Below are 25,160 nucleotides of genomic sequence, written 5' to 3'. Positions count from 1 at the left end.
ATAAAGAAGGAATTTTAGTTAGGACAATTACTATTTATGTTAAGACTTATCTTCTAAAATCACATCAAAATCTTTCCAATATATATATATATATATATATATATATATATATATTTTTAAAAATTTTGTGTGATAATAAATAATGTAAAAATTAAGATTTGTACTTATATTCCACATAGTGTTGTAACACTTTATCAATCTTATCAACAACTATGTCACCTATTGAATGAAGATCAAAACAAAAAGCGCAAACAAAGTTACTTAAACACGGCACAAAATAAAGATTGTAATGGTAGCTAAGCATAGAGCTCAACAATTACAATTGCATGCATGCTTAAGTCAATCACATGACATACACCATCAACTAGCATATCCTTAACAATCATTAAAGCTATAACTACAATTATTACTACAACTAGCACAAAATTAGAGAAAAATTCAACATCATATGCCTAGTTATATAAATATTATACATAGAAGTATATATATATAACTAATCATCTTTTTATAATATTATTCTTATTTTATCTAATTTTATTTTTTTGAAAAAAAAACTTTCCTTCAACAAAAAAATTATACTTTAATTATTTTAGCTACAATAATATTATTTATATATAATTTTTTATTAAGAAATAAAAACTTTTACTAATAATTATTAATTAATATAAAATTTTAAAGAAAAAAGATATATATATATATATATATATATAAAAGGAGTTGTTAAAGCCACACCTCCCTTTCCAAATCATGCTTCATTTTTGTACAAGTTCCATGTTCCCATCTCTTCCTATTCTACATCCCCATTCCCATACTCCAACCCTGCCACCTCGACTCCACCTCGAAGCCCACCCAACCCTATCTCCACAATCCAACCCGCCTTGTCTCCACCCCACTTCCTTGTTTTTTCCTCTTCTTTTGGTCATAGTATTGCCAAAAATTAATAATAATAATAATAATAATAATAATATATATATATATATATATATGTGTGTGTGTGTGTGTGTATGTGTGTTTAAGTAAATGTAACTATAATTTTTTAAGATTTGGATATTTGATTTGCTCTCATCTTTATGTTACAATTTAGATATCAATCCAAGTCTCTATATAGTCATATCTAATTTATGATTTATAATTTTAAGTGCTTAGCAAAGTAGCAATATATGTCTAAATATATATATATATATATATATATATACATCCATATACACATATACACTAAATTAATAACTTAAATATATAACATAGATTATATAACCCATTTCTTTTTAGATTTAAAAAAAATCAAAATAAAAGGTTGAATACTAATAAAGAATCGGATTATTGTGGTTATTTCTTAACAATATATTTTTCATTATGGCCAAACCATCTACTAGTGGCTATTTTATTTTATTTTATTTATTGTGTCACTTCTTAATATCAAATGATGTCCATGATCTTATGTTTTCATTGCAATAAAAAAATTATATATCTATCATTATTTCTTATTTTTCTTATTTTAAAATCTTAACTATATTATAAAAGATAAAATAATAATAATAATAATAATGAATCTCAATTTTACTGATATAATACATTGATTTTGATCAAAATAATTTTGGAATGAGCATGTACTTTAAAAATCTCTATTATGCACAGACCTTTGAAGTAAAGCATTTAGTGATTTTTTTTCAAAATTCCAGCATATTTATATACACACACATCAAAACTCAATTAAAAGTTAATTAATGTAAGAAAGTAGTCACATAGAGATTACAAAAAAATTAATTATCCATATTAAAGTTAATAAACTTCAAATGATAACTTATAATAAATGATTCTAATTGAATAAATAATGACAGATATGATCTTAGTCTTAACAAAATCAGAAGCACTTCTACCTTACATTGCACAAGTCATTTTTTACTTTGATTATATATATATATATATATATATGTATATATAGTTACATATACTTATACATACATAGATATATCATTAATTTTTGGCAGTGCTATGACCAAAGGGAGAGGGGGAAACAAGAGGGTGGAGTGGGGACAAGGGGGGTTGGATTGGGGAGAGTTGGCACAGGGTGGGGATAGGGCCGGGTGGGCCGGGGGGTGGTGGCAGGGTTGGGTTTGGGCATGGGGATGTGGCATGGGAACAGGGTGGGAGACATGGAACTTGTACAAAAATGAATCATGAGTTGGGAAGGGGGGGGGGGGTGGTTTTAATAACTCCTTATTTATTTATTTACATTATATATATATTTAGAAATAATTTTTACATTCATTTTTTATAAAAATGTGAAAAAAATAAAAAATTATTCACATTTATACATTGATCATTTGGACATCTAACCAAATTTAAACCAACTACAAATATTATTATAAAATTTTAAACATTGTATAAATCTTACAACTGAACATGGCACAAGTAAATAGAAGTTTGTTTTTAATATAAATATTGCCATGAATTTTTTTTTATTGACTATTTAACCATCATATCTCACTTGATAATGTGAATATATGTTGTACTGAAAACCTTAAATTTCTATAATATACATAACAATGAATTCATGAATCTCATTAAACATATTTAATTATGAAATTTAGACTAAACATGCACATCCCTGACTATTGATGTTTGTTTTATTATCAAACAATAATAATAATAATAATAATCACAATCATCAGTAGATCAAAAAACTCAGAATTTTGTAATACATTGAGACTACAGCTATGAACGAAAACTTTTAGTTTTAGAACAAAAAGATGAACCATGCAGTTGATTCTACCATGCTAAGCGTACTTCCCTTCCCTTACCCTCGCATCATGTACATACTCAAAATTGAAATGAAAGAACAAAGCCTTCCAGGTCATGAACTGTTTAATAACCTTTGGTCAAAATCTTCCACTACCAAGAGAAAGATGTCATAGATCTATGTTGTCTGCCCTATTTCCAAATGATATTTCTAACAGTTTCTTGTACAAATAATGCCAGAACTAATGATGCAGGACCACTAGCTAGACTCTTGCTGTCTCCTCAACTCTGCTGCCTCGGCCGCTTCTCGCAGCCGCTTGGCTATGACTTCGCCGCTCTGAGCCACCATAACTGCAAAACCGTAGTTTCCAACTCCACGGCCTTCTGAGCCGTCTCTGATGATCAACTCTGCGCGCCTCAGAAGATTGGCAGGGGTGTCGAACTCCGCAAGTCGACCCCCCTTGGCCAGAACCAGCACTCGGTCACAATCTATAATAGTTTCAATGCGGTGAGCGATTGTCAACACTGTGCACGTGTGAAACACACTTCGCATGGCCGTTTGTATCAACTGGTCGGTCTCTCCATCGACAGCTGCCGTTGCCTCGTCCATCACAATAACGCGAGACCTATAGTTACATCAACAAAAAACGAGCCAAAGCCTCAATTTGGGCACAAAAATACTTATTGTGTCAGAAATATTAACTAAGTAAATTTACAAATCCACCGATCTGATATAAAACTGGTTCCAAAAGGAGGACAGGAATGATACCTTCTTAGGAGAGATCGAGCCAAGCATAGAAGCTGGCGCTGACCAACACTGAAATTCTCCCCATTCTCTGCCACTACGCTGTCAATGCCTTTGTCCAGGGATTCGATCTTTTTGCTTAAATGAACATTAGCTATGGCTTCGATAATTTCAAAGTCAGTGTGCTGCTCAAAAGGATCGAGGTTCAGTCTTACAGTCCCCCTGAACAGTACAGGATCCTGCAATCCACGAAGATATCTCAAAAACGCTTATCAAAGATTCCATCAATCCTTCCAATATTCTCGTCTTATGTCCACAATACTGAAAAATTACTTGCATTGCCACTTTAAGGATAACGTTTCATTGGTGTATTTACCTGAGGGATTATGGAAAGACGCCGGCGTAGATCATCAAGGCCAATATGTGCGATATCAATGTCATCGATTAAAATTCTGCCACTGCAAGCTTTATTCTCAACTAGTCGGAACATAGCAGCTGCAAGACTCGACTTGCCAGCCCCTGTTCTTCCCAATATCCCCACTTTCTCCTGAGAGTTGACCTGATCAAGGCAGTCAAGGACAACGAGTTTCTAATTGAAATGAAAGTCATAATTATGTAATCTATTACTACTATAATAATTATGGCTTTAAAAAATGACCGAATAAGATCGTTATTAATGAATGCCTTGAAAATGCACTGAAATACTCTGAATAAGCTGTCGCTAGTATCAAACTAATATAATGAAACATCAAGTTCTGTTTGAAGAAGATTTTTACAAATCTCCAAGTTCTAGGGTGCAGACTGACCTTAAAGCAAAGGTCATTTAGTACTCGAGGAAGGTCCTCACGATAGGCCATAGTGTAATGAACAAATTCGATCTCTCCCTTTTCAGGCCATTTTTCAGTAATAACTCCTGGTGCCGTGTCTGAATCAGCTTCAGTTGGCAACTCAGTGTATGCCTGCTCGCAACCCAAACAGAACGAAGGCTAAAAACACTAAACCAGAGGACATACAACTTAAGGTTAACATAACTACCATATCAATACAGCATACATATCTGCTGTGAGCTGAACTTCAACCTCTCAAGTTGTCTCGGTCGACTGTTGTCACTTTTACAGTATGACCTGTCGAGCCGAACATAATTCATTGGCCCAATTTAATGTCTACTGGAGCATTGAAAAATATTTCGATTAGAAATCTAACACAACATAAACCACAAAAAGAAGTGTCGAAAGGTAAACCTGAATTCGCTCCACACTGGTAAAATAATTCTCTGTTTCAGCTGCAAGACGCACGCCATACTGGAAGAATCCTGTAAGCTGCAAGCTCTGCACCAGCACCACACCTGTACGTGTACTTACTGGTTAGAATTTAAAGAAAGATCAATCTAGGTGCCCACAAACGGAGAGAGCTTGGTCCGACATAGCAACGAACAAATAGACAGACGATTGTGGAAACTGAACTTTCTAAATTTACTAATGAGACATGGGAAATGGGTAAGATGGAATACCAGCTAAACCAGGTGATATACTATTTCGGAGTAGAACAACTAAAAGGGAGGCAGTGGCAACTGCCATGGAAGTTGCTAAGTCGAGACGAACACCTAGCCATCGAGAAGAGTGTACAAATAAAATGAAAGCGCGGTGATTAGCGTCGATCATGGCCAGAAACCGATCATGCATTCTCTTCTGCGCGCCAAAAGCCCGAACTGAAGCGATACCCTGATAAGATACGCATTAATAACCCAGATTAACTATTTAGATACTTCTTCGTATAAGTCATTTGAGTCACTGGTTTTAAGAGGGAAACCATTCAAGCTGGACACGTAGCGCAAAGATTGAGGACATCACTGTTCAGAAAAAATATTACCTGAAGGGTTTGAGACAAGTGTGCATACATAGGTGATCGCGACAAGCCGTCCAGACGCTTCAATTCTCGAGAAACAGTGACATAACGCTTTTGGAGGATCAAAAAGATAATTATGAATGGGGGAATGGCTAATAGGAACCAGGGAATAAGGACAGCTATGATTGCTATGGATCCCAAACACCCGGTAAAATTCTCCATGCACGTCTGCAATACTACGGCTTAAATTAGTCAATGAGAATTGAGCTCAAATTTATATATCCAAATGCATGGAAGTTACATCTACTTGTTCTAAAATTAGAATTATACTATTCTAAACGATTGACAGTGAATTTGACAGTAGAAAGACATCTTCAATGTTGGAGACCTCGAAATTTTAAGAACATACCTGTGCAGTTGAAGGCAGGAGTTCATCAACCAAGGACTGGTCTTTACTGAAGCGATTCACTATTCTTCCCACAGGATTCTGCAAAAAGTAAGATAGGCTAAACAAAAGTATTCCAAGAATCGTTTCAAGTATTCATTCGTGGCCACGTTCCCACACTAAGTCAACCAGAATAATCCCTTGAAGTATCTTGTACGTGTTATATCTGCTCATATATCCTTCCAAAGATCCTTGTGACCATTAATGCAAACTCTTGGAAGTCTGCCTTCTTGCGGAAATTATTGTGTACCAAGCACCAAATAAAAAAGTAAAATTGCGAACAGAAAATACCTGGTCAAAAAACAGTTGTGGTGACCGAAGTACTTTCTCTGCCATTCGTCCATGCATCTTTTTAGCTGACAACATCGCCGCCTCCATGAAGAGCAGAGCCCGGGTAAGTGACAAGGCAATAGCTCCCGCAGCAAAGCAGGCATAGGAGATAACATAGATTCTGGTGCTAAGTTGATACTTTCTATCAACCCAAACACTAAGCCAGTAGTCCAACATAACACGCACTGCTTGCGCGAACAGGAAAATAACTACCACCATGAAGATAAACACCCGTCTGCATACAACGGCAATATCAAAACGTTAAACCCTTAGTGACTTGCTTAATCTATCACGGCTTCACTTTCATGTCATATGTTCTGACCCCAACCGTGTACAGACAAAATTCTAAAAGCTGGATATTGTATACTTTAACCCCTCGCACTAAAATCATTTCAATGTCATGAAGTTTAATTAAATCTAAACTACAGTTAAAAATAAACAGCATATAGTGAAGAACCCTTACCCGCCACCATCTTTGGCGTACTGAATGTAAGTTGCCCAGGTCACCTCTCCCTCAGCTCTATCTTCTTTCACAGTAAGCTTTCCTCCTTTATCCCCGTCAATGTCACTCTCGACACCAGTTACCCTACCGCTCCTCCTTCGAAAAGATTTCCTGATGCTAGCTTCATCTTGTTTTCCATCAAAAACTCCCTCCTCACCAACCTCTTGAAAGACGGAAGCAACAATCTCAACATCATCAGAAACAGGCTCCTCACTGGGACCATTCTTAGAAACTCCATTCTCTGTTAATTCTTTACATTCCAAGCCATTCTGAAGGTGGCTCTGTGAACTTTCCGCTACCATCTCTGCTGAGGCTCCATTGAGCACGTCAACCTCAGGGCCATTCTCACCCCCAGATTCTTCACTAGAATCATCTCTTCCTAAACTCGCTCTGGTTTTATGATCGATATCACCGCCATTATCTTCAGTATCATTTAAAATGACTTCATCCAGTTGTCCGTCGAGCAATGCTTCCTTAGAAAGTTCTTGCAGTCGCTCATGCTCCAAAAGATAGATTTTGTCGCAACAAGAGAGTGACGTTTTGTTATGAGTTACCAAAATCACTGTCCTGCCCTTAAGTATCCCACATAACACGTGGTCCATCAGGTGCTTGGCAGTGGGAACGTCAACAGCCGCTAAGGGATCGTCCAGGAGAAGAAGAGGACTTGTGCTATAACATGCTCGAGCAAGACTTATTCGAGCATTCTGCCCTCCACTAAGGTTAACTCCTCGTTCACCCTAAAATAAATTAGCACAGACGAACCTCAATTATTTAATATGGAGTCAAACTTTTACAAGCTTTCTTGAGCTAATTTGTCTCTCCTCATCAACCCTGATTCCAACTGCAATCGCCCACCCAACTATTCTTTGCGCATCCACATAAGAATGAAAAATTAAATTAAATTGGAATCTAAAAAAATCCAACGCCTTACCCCATCTTAAGAGTATCAAAGTTCAACGCAAAAAACGGACCACTTACAATTTCTGTGTCATGCCCAGCAGGTAATTGTGCTATGTCATGATCCAATGCACATGCAGAAACTGTTTCCTTATATCGAAATTCATCAAACTTGTTACCAAAAAGTACGTTAGATCGAATTGTATCGTTGAGAATCCAAGGCTGCTGGGGTGCAAAAGCCGCTGGTCGATCAATTTGAGATTCCCCTGCCAAACACTGTTCACATATCATAACATCAAATCAGAATGGCTCTAATTTACACAAACCAAATGACAAAATTCTACTTTTGTTCGGATTTCTGAAGCAGGCCGAATTCCTCTTTCAGAATAAAATCAGAGATATCACATCCAAATCCCAATCTGCATACCTCTGTCACAATACAGGCTCAATGAACTCCACAACCATGACACCCAAGGACCCCTCGTACCTCCATTTCTCCAAGAAGAGCCAAAAGAAGAGAGCTCTTCCCGCTTCCGACGGCTCCAACAATTGCCACAAGGTCACCACGCTGAACCTCAAACGTGACTCCTTTTAAAGTATCAGCTTCTTCAAAGACTTTGTCTGAATCTTTGCCCCTTGGCACACGTGACAGAATGTGGAGACCGTTGTCCTTCTCCTGCTTTGTTTTCCGCCTCTTGGCCTTCTTACTTCTTTTGTCGTCACAAGTCTGCCAATCTTTGAGAGTCCATGAGAATACTCCATTGGAAACTGACACTGCTTTATCAGTCAGAACCTGCCCCTTCAACTGTCAGTTGAATAAAATATGAGAAACCCGTAGCTCCATCCAAAGTCCTCATTAGTGTGTGGGTCCATATCATCATAAAACTCTATGTTATAGAAGGGTTAGAAAGTCATTTCACAAACAAACAGGAATGCAGGGACACGCCAAGCATAGTTACCTTGTCTTGCTCATCAGGATTGGTAATTCCATGTCCGTTTGGTAGGTCAAGCAGCTGTTGGAAACGTTGCATTGCCACCATGGCTTCAGAAAGGTATTGCACTCCTGTTGAATTTAATTGGATCACAAAATTAATATAGAATAGGAAACCTGATGAACAGTCAGAAATGTAGTTGGTAGGTATCCCTGGAGTACTAAACACTTCAAACACAACTGTACTGTTGACCCACTTACGCCGCACCTACATTTACGCTCGCATAATAATGTTTTATCTTCAGATCTCAGGAAATGGGAACAATAAGAGATGAAAGAGGAGATACTAAGTTTACAACCTTCCACCTAGCCTACAAGCTTTATTAATATTACCTAAAGGTGCTATCGAGAACAACCGCACAAGAATGCTGAACAGCGCTAGGACGGTGAAAGCAAGACTAGGTGTCAATGCTGCCCCGCCGTGAACAGCAACAAATGTTCCAAAGGTTGCAAACGATGCCAATGGGATCACACCATCCTGTTCAAAATGACGTAAAATGAAACCTCAACCCAGCATTACAACCGTACTAAGGAAAAGCATATTCTATGTGCAAAACACGTCTACATGTATAACAAAGATATTTGAGATTATAAGTATCAGCATCTTTGGAGGAGCAAAGTTGATTGTTCGGCAGTGGCAGATACCGTCTGAATCAACTCGTAGCATCAAAGAAGAGGCAACATAACAAGCATTACCCTCAGAGTAGACGTCGAAGCTCGAAGAAAATTGGCTCTTTTGATCCAGTGCATTTCGGAGGATCTCAAATCTCCAATTCGCTTCAAGAATGCTGCAGTCCATCCATTGTATTTCACCACCCGAACTCCAGTCAAAACTTCATTCACAGAACGAACCCTGGAATCTGTGTAATCTATGGCTGAGCGCCGTAGCCATCCAACTCGTTGAGCCACTTTCACCTGATGAATCAATGGGCCTGTTCATGAGAAGATAGGTACAAGGGTGCAATGCATGGAAGTCAATGATGGATACTGAGGTTAAATTTTTCGATTTCACTACTCTTCTCTTCAAAAATTAAAAGATTTCACCGATGTTGTCAAACTGTGAGCTCCACAACAATTTTGAAGCGACAGCTCAAGAGATCAGTATTAACTAAGTGTAGTTAGGTCGAAAAGACATAACCAAACCACGCCATTATGCACTCAGATGTATTCAAATGATGGAAGTACAACATGGTCGTAGGATAAACCACTAGACTCAGCTTTTCAAGCCCATTTCAGGAACCTGGAAAGCCGTTAACCCAGTCGTGCAGGAAATGTTCAGAGCAAACTAAGAGCTAACAAAGAGAATAAAATGCCACCTGCAATGGTTGGGTGAGGAAGGTGACCATGACACCAGGAATGGCCGCAACTCCAGCTTCATAAATCACGAGACCACCCACCACAGCAACCTCCACCAAGGCGAACCAAACTGTACCACCAGAAAACGTGATACTTGTGAAATGACACATACAACACTCTTAGCTGCAGATGCAACTTACCCTCGCAACTTTTCAGACATCCTACTCCAAACTTAGTTCTCAACTATCATAAATCAGAACCTCTGTTACTAAGATTATATGGAATTAGAAAGGACCTCAATACATGCAATACATATAAAGGTACGCGAACTTGAATGAAAACATTTCATGAACGTACCGAAGTGGAAGAACGTGGCAGCGTCAAGTATCTTTTGGGTGTCATTCGTGACTAAATTCAACATGATCCCAGTGTTTGTGTTCGACAGCGACGCTAAACTCATTTCTTGGATCTACGAGGATTAAGAATATAAAATGTCAAAACATTTATGATTGCAAACAAATCGATACTCTTGTAAAGAGTTTAAGTTTTCAGAATTATGTATGTATGTATGTAATTTCAACTCACCAGTATTCATCCTCATATCCTCTCTGAAAACAACACTACAGTAAACATGTTTCGTATGAGGCGTGTTCTAAGTAGCAAAGGAAAATGAGGTGGATTAATTCCAACACCTTATTGAAAACAGCCATTGCCACAGTTGCACGCGCCTTCATCCCTGTTCTCTGTCCTATGGTGAAACATTGGTGCTGTGTGATGCTCTGCGTTGTCGAAGTAAGAAACATTCCAACCACCAATAGAGCCGCCCACCACCACTGAAGGCGCTCTGTGCCTTGTGCAATTTTGACTAACGCTTTCAAAATGTACACCTGCACAAGATGTCCATAACGAATCAAAATATGTGCATTCCGCACAGCCCACTGTAGTAGATCTTCAAGCTAGGATTCTACGAGAGAGTAACTCGCAAGGTCATATTAAATGGAACTCACCTGAAGTACAACAGCCAGCAACCATACTGGCTTGTAAAGACCGCCCAACATGAACTTATAACCCATGCTCTTGTACATCAGCTTCCACACAGACACGGGCGAACCATCGACATTCTTCTTCATCTTTTCGCCTTCCACCGCCTTCAACCAACTCCTCTCACAATAAACCGACGTCTCATCCGGCACTAGATCCCACAAATCCTCTGCCTGCTCATTAATGAATTTGAGTGTCAACTCACACAAGTGCATCGAATCATCGGTGCAATTACTTGCATGGTTCCTTTGTAGGGGTCCATTAATAATTCAAGGAATCTGGTGCAGAACTGTGAACAGAATCGAGCTACCGTACTACAAGAATCTCGACCGAGATGCTTCAGATTATTAAATTCGATGGATTAGAAATAAGGCAAACCTCCAGGGTTTTTTTGTTTCCGATGGTGATTAAGGGTTGCACCCACTGCCACGTGAGGAAGCTGAAAATTGACGCGTTCGACAAAGGACATGGCTTCCCTGTAGACATCCCTCCCGTTTCAAATTCCTGAACCTCTTCTTCTTTGGACATTTCAGTGTTACGTTTAGAGCCCTCAACTGAGACCATTTTTCGCAGCATTTGATGAACACTGACCTTCGAGATACTGTAATTTTCCCACACAATTACATTAGAAACATTAAGCAGGCCTCACGTTGCACACGACTGGCAGAACATTCGGCCCGAGAAGCGGCAGGCTTCAATACACCAAGGAAAAAAAACTCCAAGGGCCAACTGTGGAGTTCATCTGCAATCTCAAGGCTCTGAAAACCCTCGAAAAGCTAGAGTAAATTTTAAGAGAATTGCAATATACTCGAATCCACGAGAGCGCTTTTAATATACTTCTGATGAACCACTCCTAGTCTTGAGAGCAATCAGAAAGATAAGACCCTATCGCAACCTTACAGTTACATCTTCATGCAACGTGACGCCAGAGAACAGACATCGCTTCTTGACTTCGAATTGGTCGATTCAAACCAATTCTTACACTCCGACCAGCCAACTATCGACATCTGTTTCGATCACCGCATGCACACACGCAGACTCAACGGTCCTCGGTATTCATTGTTTTATCATCACGTTCCGCATGCAATAAGCATCCTTGCCCTCTTGAAATCACTTTGCAAGACATCACCACCGCCCGTTGAGCAGCAGCTCCAGTCCGCTAACTGACTCCATGACTCCAACAAGAATCAAGACTCATCCCGGCGGCGTACCTTTATCACATTCCCGGCAAACTCGCACACTAGGAACTCTTGCCATAAACAATCACCAGGCCTAAACGGAGGCACGGTGGGAAAATAAGAATCTCCACGAAATCGGTATCGTGAACCACCAGCTGCTCAATCAACCCACGAAGAATGCAAGACGGCAGCAGCAGCAGCAGCGACGCATAGGCACCATCCGATCCCCGTCATCGATGATCGCACGGTTTCAAACTTCCATTCCCTCCTACTCCTCCTCCTTCACTACGATACCTTCATGCTACGAGACACTATTATTTTAACTCCACAGCATGACCTCGCAAGCATCTTTTTCTCACCCCGAGAAAGCGAAAAGTACGGGCATCGATCTGTCTCAAGCGGAGGTCCGGCGCCACAGGTACTGGACAAGCACATTATGAGGAGCAGCGAACACGACAGCAATGCATCTGGACGGGCGAATTTCTTGTTTCGCTTCCGCTTCACTGGTGAGGAAAGTAGCGGCGAACCATTTCCAAAACAAGCGCTCTCCTTCAGATCCACAGCCCCTGCAGCAACACACGACGACGCAGCGAAACGCCAGCGAACCCGCCAGCCCAATTCGACGCCGCGGTCGAGGATAATAGTAAGCGCGGGGTCACGGCAATGCACCTGACGTGACGTGACGTCGGGTTGATGCCACCGTTTGGACGTCACCCTGGACCTACGCCCCCAGACGTGCCCCACGTGGAAGTGCCTCATTGGACGCTTTTCGACCGAGGAATCAGAAAATGGCCAGCGGTATCGTCGCCTAAAGCCGCAACCGTGGCAAAGATTCGTTTCGAAGGCCGTTTCTTGCACACCTAATCTTTGGTTTAATTTTAATTTTTGTATCAGTAGGAGGTAAAATTCCTTGCAATGATTACAGACTAGGGGTAGAATTCCCTGCATTTGTCGTTCCTAATGCTCTAAGGTCGGCGTTATTATATTTGGAAACTCATCCTCAATCAATATATATATATATCTCTCTCTCTCTCTATATATATATATATATATACACTCTGTCTTCATCGATAATTCAGAGATTCTGACTGCTTGACCCTTGACTAGATACTAATTTGGGGCTCGGCTACATTCGTACCCGCGTAGTCTCGATTCCCGTGGCATTCCCCCTCAGTCTATTGGACAAGCCATAGACACCGGGCTATCTTTGTTCCTAAAAATGTGTCGCTTAGTTTAGCTCGTACTAACAATGCAAGGAGGTCTAGAGCGTCAGAAGTTGGGACAAGCTTAGGTTTACAGTTTCAGTATGATTTCTAGCTTTTCCTGCTCTTAGATCTCTGCCTTCGTACCCAGGATGGAAGGATTTGCTTTGAAACCGCTTTTTAGATTAATCTGAAGCATATGCTACACTCTGTTCTGTGTCGAAAATGTGAGTGAATAAACAGCATTAGGAACATTGTGACACCTAAGAGCGAAGAATTTGTTGCACGTGATTTGGTGTTTATCCACCTAGATGAAATGATGGCCTCCCACATATTAGAGAGATTTAATCAGGAATATTTTCTTTCCTTGTCTTAGTTTCATTCTCCTTATTTAGAATTTATCAATCTATCGAAAACACAATTTCTTGAAAAAACTTGTATGCTGTTAAATTGTCCCTTTTTTTACACAAGATGGTCAAAAAGATATGTTATTAATAAAATTATAAAATAATTTAAGGATCTTGGATTTATTGTAGTATTTTTTTATATATAAAAATTACAACCTTAACAAATTTCTAAATGTTTCCACACTAAAAATAAAAATAAATATCATATTTTTTTTTCAAATTATTTATTACTTATTTGTTCCAATAGAAGAATTGCAATTACTTATCTATTATGAATTATTATATGTTGATTAATTGTGTTAAGGTAATAGAAAAAACAAAAAAAATAAATAAACCCATTTGAAATTAGATGTATTTCTTAAAGTCTAAATACTCTTGCAATTTTTTATTTTTAGCTTATATTGTCAATAATATTATAATATTTTACGAGAGCATATGAATAATCTTCTACTTCAAGAGACAATTGGTTGTTCTTTTGTAATTTTATAAATAAATTAGATAAAAAAAAGTATTGATATAAATGTTATAAGGACCTTGTAATGGATACATAAATTGTTTAGATAAATAGAAGTAAGTAGAAATAGGAAAAAATAGGTTAAGTGGATAATATCTTCCTTATATTGTCTTGAAGAAGTTTTTTAGGTGCAAATTAGGTATTTAGACTTTTATTGATATATCACAAACCTATTGAAACTTGTCATATAAGATTCACACTTTAAGGAAGTTGAGCTAGAAGCAAACTCCAACTTAATACTTAAACCACAAGGCTTGTGATATCTAAAAAGCTTCGACAAGACTTTCTTGATAGCTAATATTATTAGATACAAGAATGAAAACCATCATTAATCTTGTAAACACCTTTTTTGTATTCAACTCTTAATTTAAGTCTATCTTGGTTCTTTGAAATTAACAATAGTCATTTTAATATATTCCTATCTTGTATATGTTATTTTTTATGTCTACTTTATTTCTTATAGTGATACAAGAATACATTGTCTTTTTAAAGTCTTGTCATGATTTATATCATTGATAGGTCTAAGTCCATCTTAATATTATATTCTTATATTAAATGTACATACATTAAGTACTACATATGATTTTGTACAAATTTTAGGAATGCAACTAATCAAGAAGAATGTGGAATTCAATAATCTACTTATACATAAATTAATAATGTATACTATATGTAGACATTATAAAGAGTAGTTACAAAGAGAGCAAACAATATTTGTCTCCAATTAAATTTGTTATATAAATTTTTAAAGAGTATTAGATTATTGTAATAGAATATACATATATAAAATATGCATATTTAATAAAGTTTAAAAGTCTTTAAAAAATATATAAGAAATAATAAATGAATAAAAAATAACAAAAATGATTTTGATATATATAATAGAATATAAAAAGTTTCTTTATTAAAAAAATATTAAAAAAAAATGACAATTTTTTTTTATTCAAGTGTGACAAAACTTTTGCAGTTAAGAAAATATTAAAATTTATAACTACTAATACAATTAGATTGAACAATAGAAATAAGAAGACTAAGATTAGAATCCATAGATTTCTAAATATTTTTTCTTAATATTATATATATATATATATATATATATAATCAATTATAATAATATCTATTTATATGATAAAATACTAAATAACAAGGATATGAATCATAAAAAATCAAAATATGAATATATCATTGTATCACTCAAAAAGAGTAGATATTCATTTAAAGATAATATAATATTAAAACTAGAATGGCTATTGCCAAAGACAAGAAGCCTAAAGACTCTTAATATAAGACTACGAACAAAAAATAGATTGACAAGAGTAAAGAAGGCCTCACTCTTACTTCCGTATATACTATACAATTAGGAGCTACATGGCAACATTCTATAGGACCTCCAACACATATCCAACTTATAAGATACATTTGTAACTTGTAAGGTAAGTTTCCTACATGTCCACCACATTGCCAATTTATACCACAAATCACCAATATAAACAAAAATTTCCAACTTATTGGCCAAATTTTTAATTTACTAATCACCTATAAACATCTACAAAGTCAAATCCATATCTATGAAGCTTTTAAGAAGCTTTTTCTATATGATTTTATCAAATTTATTTACTTCTACTTATTTTTATCTAATTTATTTAATCTAGAAGATAAAATGTTTCAATCGAATTATTCTTAAATAAATAAATAAATGAATAAAAATTCAAATAGTTGAAAACACATGAAGACAATAATAAAATATCATTGATTATAAAACAAGAAAATTGTTAATGCTATATCTCTAATTAATTTCACTACACTCCACCTAACCTCCACACAATTTTAATTGACTCAAAAGCACAAATCTACGTTTAGAGCATAATTGAAAATTCAATATCTAATCCTAATATTGACCCAATAATAGTATAAATCAAATAATATTTTTTTTGTTATATATATGTATATTACCAAAATTTGAATTAAATAGTTTTTTAGGCAAATATTATGTTTAAAAATTATATAATTAAATAATTATTTTAAGAAATCATTTTTTAAAGCAATTTTTCTAAACGAATTAATGTAATTCATATGTTTGGTGAAAATAACATCTCATAAGCAACACTTGGGTGGCTTTCAAACTATGCACAGGACCCACCATTTTTAATGTTGTTTCTTATTTATTCAGTGCAAATGTTGCATACGAATTTCAATAGAAAACTATTTTCTAAAAAGCCAAACTTTTCATTTATCCATCTGCATAACTTGATGTACCTTACAATCAAAACAATGTATTACAAAAAGTAATATATTAAAATTATATATATGCACATAAAGATGTAGCTTTATAATGGTTCAAAGCATCTTGAGAAAAAAACCAAAAAAAGAATCTGCACAAAAAAACAATTCGACTTTATGCTTGCATGAATCTAAATAAATAAATAAATGAATAACAAAAAGCATGCATCTGGTTTTGTACCAGAGTTTTGAATTATGATATGAATTCAGATCCACTAAAATTTAGATTCAAGAGCAAGACTTTGACAAAAACTTTATTTTTGATACTGTTAGTATGAAGGTTACGGATAACTAAATAATTGAGCATAATTTTATCAAGTTTTGGTACATGTCCATAACACCATAGCTAACGAAGGTTTGAAATAAACAAACAAAAACTACAATATTATTATTTCAAACATATGTTTATTATAATTTGTATTTAAAATATTTATTTATTAGGATCCATTTTGGTTTCAAAATATCCCATAATTTATAGTTATTTATCTATTTATTTCAATTCAAAGAATGCAATCATAGCAAGGAAAGATTTTGACCCGCTACTTGAATGGTTAAATTGATAGAATGTTTACTAGAGAAAGAGAGAAAGAAAGACTGAGTTGTTAACACATCTCAAATTGATATTGCTACATTTCATGTGACCTCCACAAGACTTAAATTGACTAAATAGTGTGCTTCTATGCTTAGGGCGTAGTTTATAGCCCAATATTCATCCAAAATTAAAATCATAAAAAAAAAAAAAAACAAAAAAAAAAAAACAAAAAACAAAAAACAAAAAAAAACAAAACAAACAAACAAAACAAAATATATATATTTTTTTGAATAAAACAAGTTTTGAGGCGAATATAGATTTATATATATATATATATATATATATATGGAAAAATACACAACATATTATTTTATAAAATATTCATTGTCTCTCTCTCTCAACCACCACCCTTTCATAAAGCAAAGAATGAAAAAAATGTGTAAAAGAAAGAGGCATATTAATAAATAGTTGTCTACAAGGAGGTCACGTGGAATGTAACGTTAATTCTATCTATATATCTATTAATGACTGTAAGTGTGTGTATCTATACATATTAAAAAAAAAATTGTGTTATACTTGGAAAAGTTATATTTCGCCAATAATTGAGAATTGCAAAAGAGAGCAGCGAAGAACGACACACGTGTTCGTGGAACTGTTCCACGTCAGCCGCGTACCACGTCTGCTCCACGTAGGACCAAACAAGGACAAAGTAGGGCAGAATGGAAACTTCGTAGGAAGTCGGCGCGAGATGCGATTGAATCTTGCCGTGTCTTTGAGGGACCTTCCAATAGAGTTCCTCGAAATCGAAACATCAAATAGGTCTTGACTGCTGGGGATTGCTCCCACCTTGATAGCTTTGACTTTTTAAAGTCCTTTTTTGCTCCCCTTTAATACTTTCTTTCCTTTTCCAGGATCCCATGTGTGGATGGAGAAATAATGGTAATTTGTGTCTATTCTCAACATTTCCTGGTTGGTTGAATTCCATCTGTTGAATGGTGACCAAAAAAACAAAAAACAAAAACAAAAACAAAAAAAAGAGGAAAAAAGAAAAAGAAAAATTAAATATAATTTTGAAAACCACACAATGAAGAATAATACAAAGAATGAAATTTTGGAATGAAATTAAGACTTGAGAGAGAAAAAAAACAAAACAAAAAAAACAAAAAAAACAAAAAAAAAAAGACAAACTAATGGAATGTGACAAGTAGGGGATTTCATCAATAGATTAAGTGAAAGCACAAGGAAAGCAATCAAAACCAATATTAATAATAAGAAGATCAAAGTACCTTTCTGGCTCAATCAACTCACATTTTTATCTCTTTAAAAAAATCCACAATAGTAAGGGGATTTAGACAACTATCACCTCTCCAAATATCACCATTCAAACTTTATTACCCTCTTCAAGTTTTTGAAGTATCACTTGATATTTTGGTGATTTGGAAAAAGCAAGGCAGTTAAGGCATAGGGAAGACAATTAAGGCAAGCAAGAAAATTTGTGATATTTCACTGGCCCCTCTTTTGATATTTGGATTTCAAAATCATCCACTTCATAAGGTAAGTGAATTTGAAGTATCAAGTGGTATTTCAAAATATCATGTGATACTTTGAGATATCATCACAGGTGAAATATCACCCAAAAACCTTAAGATTGATCAGCTTAATAGGAGGTTTCAAACATGGCACTTTTGCAAAACCAAATAACTACAATTCAACACTTGATATTTTCAAGATTACTCAATATATCAAATCCAAAATATCACCATTCAAAATTTGTTATTCCTTGATATTGCCCCTGATTCAAGCTTTATTACCTGGTGATTTGGTGAAGTACCAACTTATATTTCAAAATATCACCCAAAAAGGCCATGTTTGAAACCCCTTAGTAGGATGGATTATTAAGTCACAATGCTCAGTTTGTCAAATTGACAGCCATATACAAGTATTCTGAGCTGTGATGGAACTCAACCTCTATATTTCTTCATCCACGATAGATTCTATTCTTTCACTATGTGCTCCGGTTTACATGCACATATAAGCACAACTTGTGCTTCACCGTAAGTGCTGATGCTGAAAAGGAAAAGAAAAAGGACTACAATCAAGTTGAAAGCTGCTAGAATCATGAAATATCCAGGAATTTAACCTACACCTGCAACAGAATGTTGGACAATCAAGGCTGATTTCAGTGAAGAAAACTGCTGGTGAATCCATTCAAGAACAGCTGTTTCAGCTCCTGTGACACGCCTCTCTGTGTCAAATTTCCTTCTCTCTTGTTCACTCTGAATTTCTTTGATATGTTGATGGACAACTTCAATCTGTCTCCGTGTACTTAGTACTTCATTTTCCAAACTTTTCCTGTCTTCCAAATGCTGCATTCCCATGGTCTAATTAGCCAAGTTCATTTGAACAAAATTCACTTGTATTACACACCTTCTTAAGATTCAAACAAATAAATACAATACAAATATGATCCAACTTCATAATGCCTTTTGTAGGAGGATTATCAGAGTGTGGGTAGCTGGAGTCAAAACTAGCTCTACCCTTGAAAGACTAGTATCTTTACTTGGTCAAATAATGGTATCATCCTTGGTACCTTAGCAACTTCATGTGCTAGGGCTTGGGCATGTTTCACACGCTCAGCTTCTAGTTTTGATTCCATTTCTCTTAGTTTGCTATCCCCTGCTTTTAACCTCTCTTGTAATTTTCGCTGTTGCCAAAATCAACTAGTTAAGTGCTAGAAAAAATAAAAATTTAAAAACTTGCAATTCTATCAAATCTGAAACCAACACACACGCTAATATTTGAGACTGAGGCAAATTGAGGTGCAGGGAGCTTCATCACTTGCAATTATTGTACAAATTTTTATTTTGTGTTAACAAACCTGTTCAGTGGTCATGGATATCATCTCTTCATCTAGCCCAGATTTGGCAGCCTCTAACTTGGTGATGGATGATGTCAAGTGCGATATTTGGTTTTCATACTCCTCTACAGATGACGCATGCTTCTGCAGGCATGATATGAAAACAATTAATTTTAGTATTTGAGGTATAAAAGGTGAAAAATATATTTGAATACTATGGATAGGCTGAATTATTTCATAGCAATGTTAAGAAAATATTATGATACCTTTTTCACTTTTTGTTGTGTATGATTGTTGGCCTCAAGTTGATTCTTAAGTGTGGCCAATTCCACTTTTAATATATTTGTTTTCCCATCAAATACTTTCTGAGCAGCTTCCTGTATCCAAATCCATTTGACACAGCCTTCATCCCAGCAGTGGTGACCTAATGCTATCATGTACTTGGTGGCGAGAAAAACTTGAGAAACGTTAAGTCACGTAAATTATCTTCCTGATATTCTGGAATCTTGAAGAGTTCACCAACTTATTTAAAAGAGCAACAATAGAAACGTGTTGCAAATAAAATGGGGAGAAACGAGATGCTCTACTATTCAATTATTGCGAAACTTGCCAAATAATCTGTTAGCACCTTATCTTGCAGAATAAAACTGAAACAAAAAACATCAGACCAACTTCAGATACCCTCTGCAACAGATGGTAAATCACATTGCAATAGCAAACCTTTTCATTTTGGAAGTATTTTTCTTTAGCTGCCAATTGAGTCTCAAGTTGCATTACAGCAGCATTCAGTCTCTCACTTTCCTGAAATCAATTTCAAAAGAAGGCCTTGTTAGTAATCGTATCTTAAAGAAAAAAGGAAAAAGAAAAAAAATCCATATTTAGAGTTAAGAAATTGGCATGCTATAAGAACCTTGTAACATTTGAAATACTACTAATGTAATCCAAAGTTACTTAACAATTGCATTGTTTTATCTATCGACTCTACAGTGAACCATACAAAATTGTAAATTGTTGGACACCCATCATATGCTGGACCACTGAATATCTTAATTAGTAATATCAGGAAATCGATTCAACTTACCCGAATAGCATTCTCTCTTGCAATTTCAAGTTTTTTAATCTGTGCACTGAGTTTGGCGCTTACAGACTCCATCTCTTCATTGTGCTTCACCTCCCGTTGAGCCATATCTGCTTCTAGCCTTTTTATTATTGATATCTTGTAGTCTATGTCAGTCTTGGCTCTTTCTACATGCCCAGATCACTAGAGGGATTAGGTTCGTGGTTTAAGACAACCCCACAAAATCAATTGAGACAAGTGTGATTTAAACCATAGCAAGCTTTTATATTAAGTATGTAAACTTTATTGTAAGTAAATCTAGCAAAGTACACAACGCAGAAGTATGGGCTTTGGGCCACAAGAAGTTGAAATTGAACCTTGTGTTGCCTCCATACGGGCTTTACTTTCTGCTTGAATCCTTGCAATCTATCCCATCCAAAACATATTTCCACTTCAATCAGATACAAAATCTGACTGAAATTTCAAAATAAATCAAAACAACAACAGCAAAAGAATTAAAAGAATTAATCAACTAAATATACCAAGAACAGACACCTGATCCTTAAGGTGCTTGTTTTCTCTTCTAGCCTCTGCTTCAGCAATTTGAGCTTGATGTCCCTTTTCTCTTGCTTCCATAATCTCTGACTGCATCAGCCAAATTCACAACCCTCTCTCCATTGACTTTCAAGAACACATAATCAATTCAAAACAAACAGGTTGACATTCTCACAAATCTAGACGATGTCTTCATTGCACTACTGATCATATCAGCAGTCTTTAACGGATAAGATACAGCAATTGGAACTTGGAAACACTTTTTGTAAATAAATTTGAGCGTACATTAAGTGCTGATGATTTCATAGCAACCATTTGCTCATTTCGCGTCAACTTCTCCTCAATGTCGTGAACTTGCTACCATTTCAAAAAATTGTGCAAACGGTTAGTCATAAAATTTCAAATTGAGGTAGGAATACAAGGACACAATCAGGGTAGCAGAATACTTGCAAAAAGCTTCAAAGAAAGACCTGTTTGGACAAGCTAATTTGTGAGTTCAAGTCCTCAGCCTCTTTCTCAATGAATTTCCGCAACAAGTTTTCTTCCTTCAGTTCAACTCGCACAGTCTGATACCAAAGCCACAGTAGTTATCAAGCTCAATATCAATTATAAATTCTTCCACGAACTCAAAGATTTCGTAGACAGTGATGAAGTTTGGCTTTGAAACTTTAAATATAGCCTTCAAACTTGGAAAAAGATTGTCCCAACTATTATAAACACATGATCAAATCCAAAATTGTCGCATGGTTGTGATAACGTGCCTCAAGTTGTGTATCCGTTGCAACTTTTTGCAGTTGAGTCTCATATAATTCTGTTCTGCAAGCTTCCTATAAGATCCGATTCCATTGGTGAGTTGAAGTTCTAAAGTCATACAAATCCAAACCATAGACATTCATACAGCTTATATATTCACAAAACCAATCCATCGGCATTCTACACAAAACAAAGAGACAAGAAAATCAGACAAAGGTTGCGATACGAGAGGACTGAAATGATGGCAAAAGAGGAATCAACTTGCCATTTCGTGACGGAGACCATCAAGCTCTTTCTGAAGGGAAGCGATGCGCTCTAAATTAATGTCACTCATCTCCTTTGGAATGGCTCTGGAGTTCTGTGTACACGTCAGAAAATGAATGTTCTATTGAATTTGTGACGGTAAAAACGTGAATGCTACGACAAAGTAAAACCTGAATACAACCGTATTTATGTCCAGAATGTCGATAAAAACACGAGTTTCTTACAAGTCCAGTCTCAGTTTCTGGGTACATACGATTCTCCGACGCAGGGCCAACAGGTGCGGGTCCTTGCAAGAGCTTACAAGTGCGATTCTTCTCCAGCAGATCATCAATCTGCGCTTGTATGGAAGGAGGAATGCCGTTGCCAACGAGCCGAACATCCACAAGGCTATGATTTCGTTGCAGCATTGCCATTATGGCCGCGGCACCACTAGGTCCAATCTCGTTCCATCGCAAATCTTCAGTTACCACAAAATTACAGCATTGACAAGACGAAAGAAATCCTTATTTCAAAAAGAACAATTATATGTCACTAACTGTGCAAGGATACACAAAAGGTAGTTTTACTGTGGCTTGGAACTGAATGGCAAGCGGAAGGAGCGATAACAGATCAATTTTTACAGGAGTTTAACGGAACCTTGAAAATCATTAGGTACCGAGGCATGTGAGGGTTAAGTTGCTTTGAAGTGCATGCGCCAACGCTGCTGCTGTTGAAGGACCTATTCGATTGCTTCGAAGGTCTACCTGTTAAGACAACTAACATTTCATCAACAGCAAAATCAACGCTTCATGAAATAATAAAGCAATTGCACATGCGAAGACCTTGGCACGTTGGATGGGAATGACTTGAGGATTCAACCAAGAACTGCACCTCCTTGAGAGAACGATTTGAAGCTAACGCTGAAGTGAAAGCTGCTATCCCCGTTCGGGCCAATCCCAAGCTATTCCACTCCAACGACAATCTGCACTTAGAAATAGAAAGAAGAGTGAATTTTACATTAATTGCCCATAGATGACCAAAGACTAACTCATGTTTGGAGAAATACCACCATGTATGTTCCTTCAACAGAAAAGGAGTAATTATTACTAAGTTTAAATGAAGCAGCAACCTGTTGAGGGATGTGGAACTACGAACAATTTCAGCGAGATGATCTCCATTGTATATGTTGCAACCTGCAGTACCAAAACCATTCGAAAAGAAAAAAAAAAAAAAAAAAAAAAAAAAACCTCGAGTTACGTAGTGTTCGTATCTCATTTGGGTTTTAAGAAACAGAATTCAGAGCAAGTCCGGCTTCGAACCAAAGTAAACGAAGTTCCTAATGCTCAACGTACCACTTAGGTCAAGCTCTACGAGTTTTTCGTTATTCTTTATAACACGCAGCAAAGATTCGCAACCTGCATAGCAAGTGAGTCATGATCATCTCTTGCCCATAAATTAATCCAAACTTTGCAGAAATTTAAGACTCTCCTACATAACCCAAATTCAGAAGTGGTGATCTTGCAGACGACATACGCACCGTCCTCGTTGAACGACTTGTGACAAAGTTTGAGAACGCCCCCTTGTTTCGAATCCATCTCCCAGACAGGGTTCTCCCTCAGTATGTCTTGGTGCAACGACGCCGGCAAAGTGGCGCCCCGTTTAAACCGCCGCGCATCATAATCCAGGCTCTGAAGTGCATTGCATCGATCCCTCCGCTCCTGCATCCTCTCATTCACGCCCATCATGACCCCGCGGTCCTGCACTCTCTTCCCTCGATGGGAGGTATTCCACGCTTGATATGGGGGCAAGAAATTTTTGGTATCAATCAACCTCATCTTGTTCAAGGTCGACGGAAGCATCAGGTTCGGTTGGCAGAACGATCCGTAGTCCTTCCTCTCATGCATCAAACTCCCTTGCGTCTCCCACATCAACGCCCTATCTCTGGTGCGTTCCAGTTCGTCACGATCGAGGGCACGATCAGTTCCAGCGTTGGCATTGATGTTAACCATCTCGTGTTTGAAATCCTCACATTTCGTGTCTCGATTAAGTGCAAACACTCCATCTTTGCCCGGCGGCGCCTTCCCCTTGATTTCGATCACGACTGACTTTCTGACTCTTTCCAGAGCGCTATTGGTCTGGTGAGCTTGTGTGGCGGCGAATTCCATCAGTTCCGTCTCGTGTTTGGCTTTGCTATGGGAGAAACCGCCACTGGGCTCTGGAGGCTTGCGTTGGTCTACCACAACGTGTGCATCTTTTTCACCTGCAGGAGCCGATGATTCTTCCGAGTCGTCGGAGCTTTGAACCTGCTTCAAGAGATTTCGCGAGGACGCCATGGTGGGATCCGATTTCCAGATAAGGCGCTGGAACGATGCTTGAGAGCCTGATGATGATGAAGAAACACTGCGGCCGTGTACAGGGTCGCTGTGCATGGGTCGTATTCTCACCGTCAGTCAGTCCATGCTTAATGGTGTCATACAAATATGTGGCAGATCATGTGGCAAATTCAAATAACCGAATTCATTTCACGTTCTGGACACACCTCATTATACTCATATTTGGAGAAGACGATATATTGAGATAGTTGAACTGCAGTTTTCCTGAGTACTTTTCGATGCAAAGTGCATTCAATTGCAATTATTAAAGTAATCAACAAAATGGTAGCACGTGTTGACTGGAAACGCACGATATTTTTATAGTCATGAAACAAACACCATTGAGTTGAAAGACCCCAACCAAAGCAGATAAGAACAA

The 25,160-nt window shown here is 36.8% G+C and overlaps 2 protein-coding genes across 8 annotated transcripts; both read right to left on the bottom strand.

Annotated features, from left to right (window-relative positions):
* Positions 1-2,718: 2,718 nt before the first annotated feature.
* On the bottom strand, positions 2,719-12,286 carry LOC112293221 (uncharacterized). 6 transcript variants are annotated; one of them, XM_024542412.3, is made up of 21 exons: positions 12,043-12,286; positions 11,210-11,432; positions 10,798-11,004; positions 10,483-10,677; positions 10,148-10,259; positions 9,811-9,920; positions 9,191-9,409; positions 8,828-8,972; positions 8,463-8,566; positions 7,991-8,308; positions 7,585-7,779; positions 6,568-7,343; positions 6,066-6,339; positions 5,739-5,816; positions 5,354-5,557; positions 4,995-5,205; positions 4,726-4,829; positions 4,291-4,443; positions 3,861-4,043; positions 3,509-3,723; positions 2,719-3,365 (listed from the first exon to the last, which is right to left on the bottom strand). In XM_024542412.3, exons 2-21 carry the CDS (start codon positions 11,405-11,407, stop codon positions 2,999-3,001), a joined length of 4,368 nt encoding a protein of 1,455 aa, XP_024398180.1. In that variant the 5' UTR covers positions 11,408-11,432; positions 12,043-12,286; the 3' UTR covers positions 2,719-2,998. The 6 variants fall into 6 exon arrangements, with proteins under 6 accessions (XP_024398180.1, XP_024398183.1, XP_024398184.1 ...); XM_024542415.3 differs by having other exon boundaries at positions 7,991-8,296; positions 12,043-12,253; XM_024542416.2 differs by having other exon boundaries at positions 7,991-8,230; positions 12,043-12,184.
* Positions 12,287-18,717: 6,431 nt separating this feature from the next.
* Positions 18,718-25,034, bottom strand: LOC112293459 (uncharacterized). 2 transcript variants are annotated; one of them, XM_090256863.1, is made up of 18 exons: positions 23,947-25,034; positions 23,762-23,824; positions 23,539-23,602; positions 23,301-23,391; positions 23,086-23,173; positions 22,655-22,887; positions 22,428-22,524; positions 22,175-22,236; positions 21,884-21,979; positions 21,699-21,770; positions 21,414-21,503; positions 21,236-21,284; positions 20,883-21,046; positions 20,522-20,602; positions 20,068-20,178; positions 19,823-19,945; positions 19,535-19,648; positions 18,718-19,310 (listed from the first exon to the last, which is right to left on the bottom strand). In XM_090256863.1, the coding sequence occupies exons 1-18, from the start codon at positions 24,836-24,838 to the stop codon at positions 19,080-19,082; spliced, it is 2,721 nt and encodes a 906-aa protein (XP_090112989.1). In that variant the 5' UTR covers positions 24,839-25,034; the 3' UTR covers positions 18,718-19,079. The 2 variants fall into 2 exon arrangements, with proteins under 2 accessions (XP_090112989.1, XP_090112990.1); XM_090256864.1 differs by lacking the exons at positions 18,718-19,310; positions 19,535-19,648; positions 19,823-19,945 and having other exon boundaries at positions 20,069-20,306.
* Between the last annotated feature and the right edge of the window lie 126 nt (positions 25,035-25,160).

This window comes from Physcomitrium patens, chromosome 16 (genome assembly GCF_059467195.1).
Source record: "Physcomitrium patens ecotype Gransden chromosome 16, ASM5946719v1, whole genome shotgun sequence".
Lineage (NCBI taxonomy): Eukaryota > Viridiplantae > Streptophyta > Bryopsida > Funariales > Funariaceae > Physcomitrium > Physcomitrium patens.
This window is presented reverse-complemented; position numbering and strand designations above follow the sequence as displayed.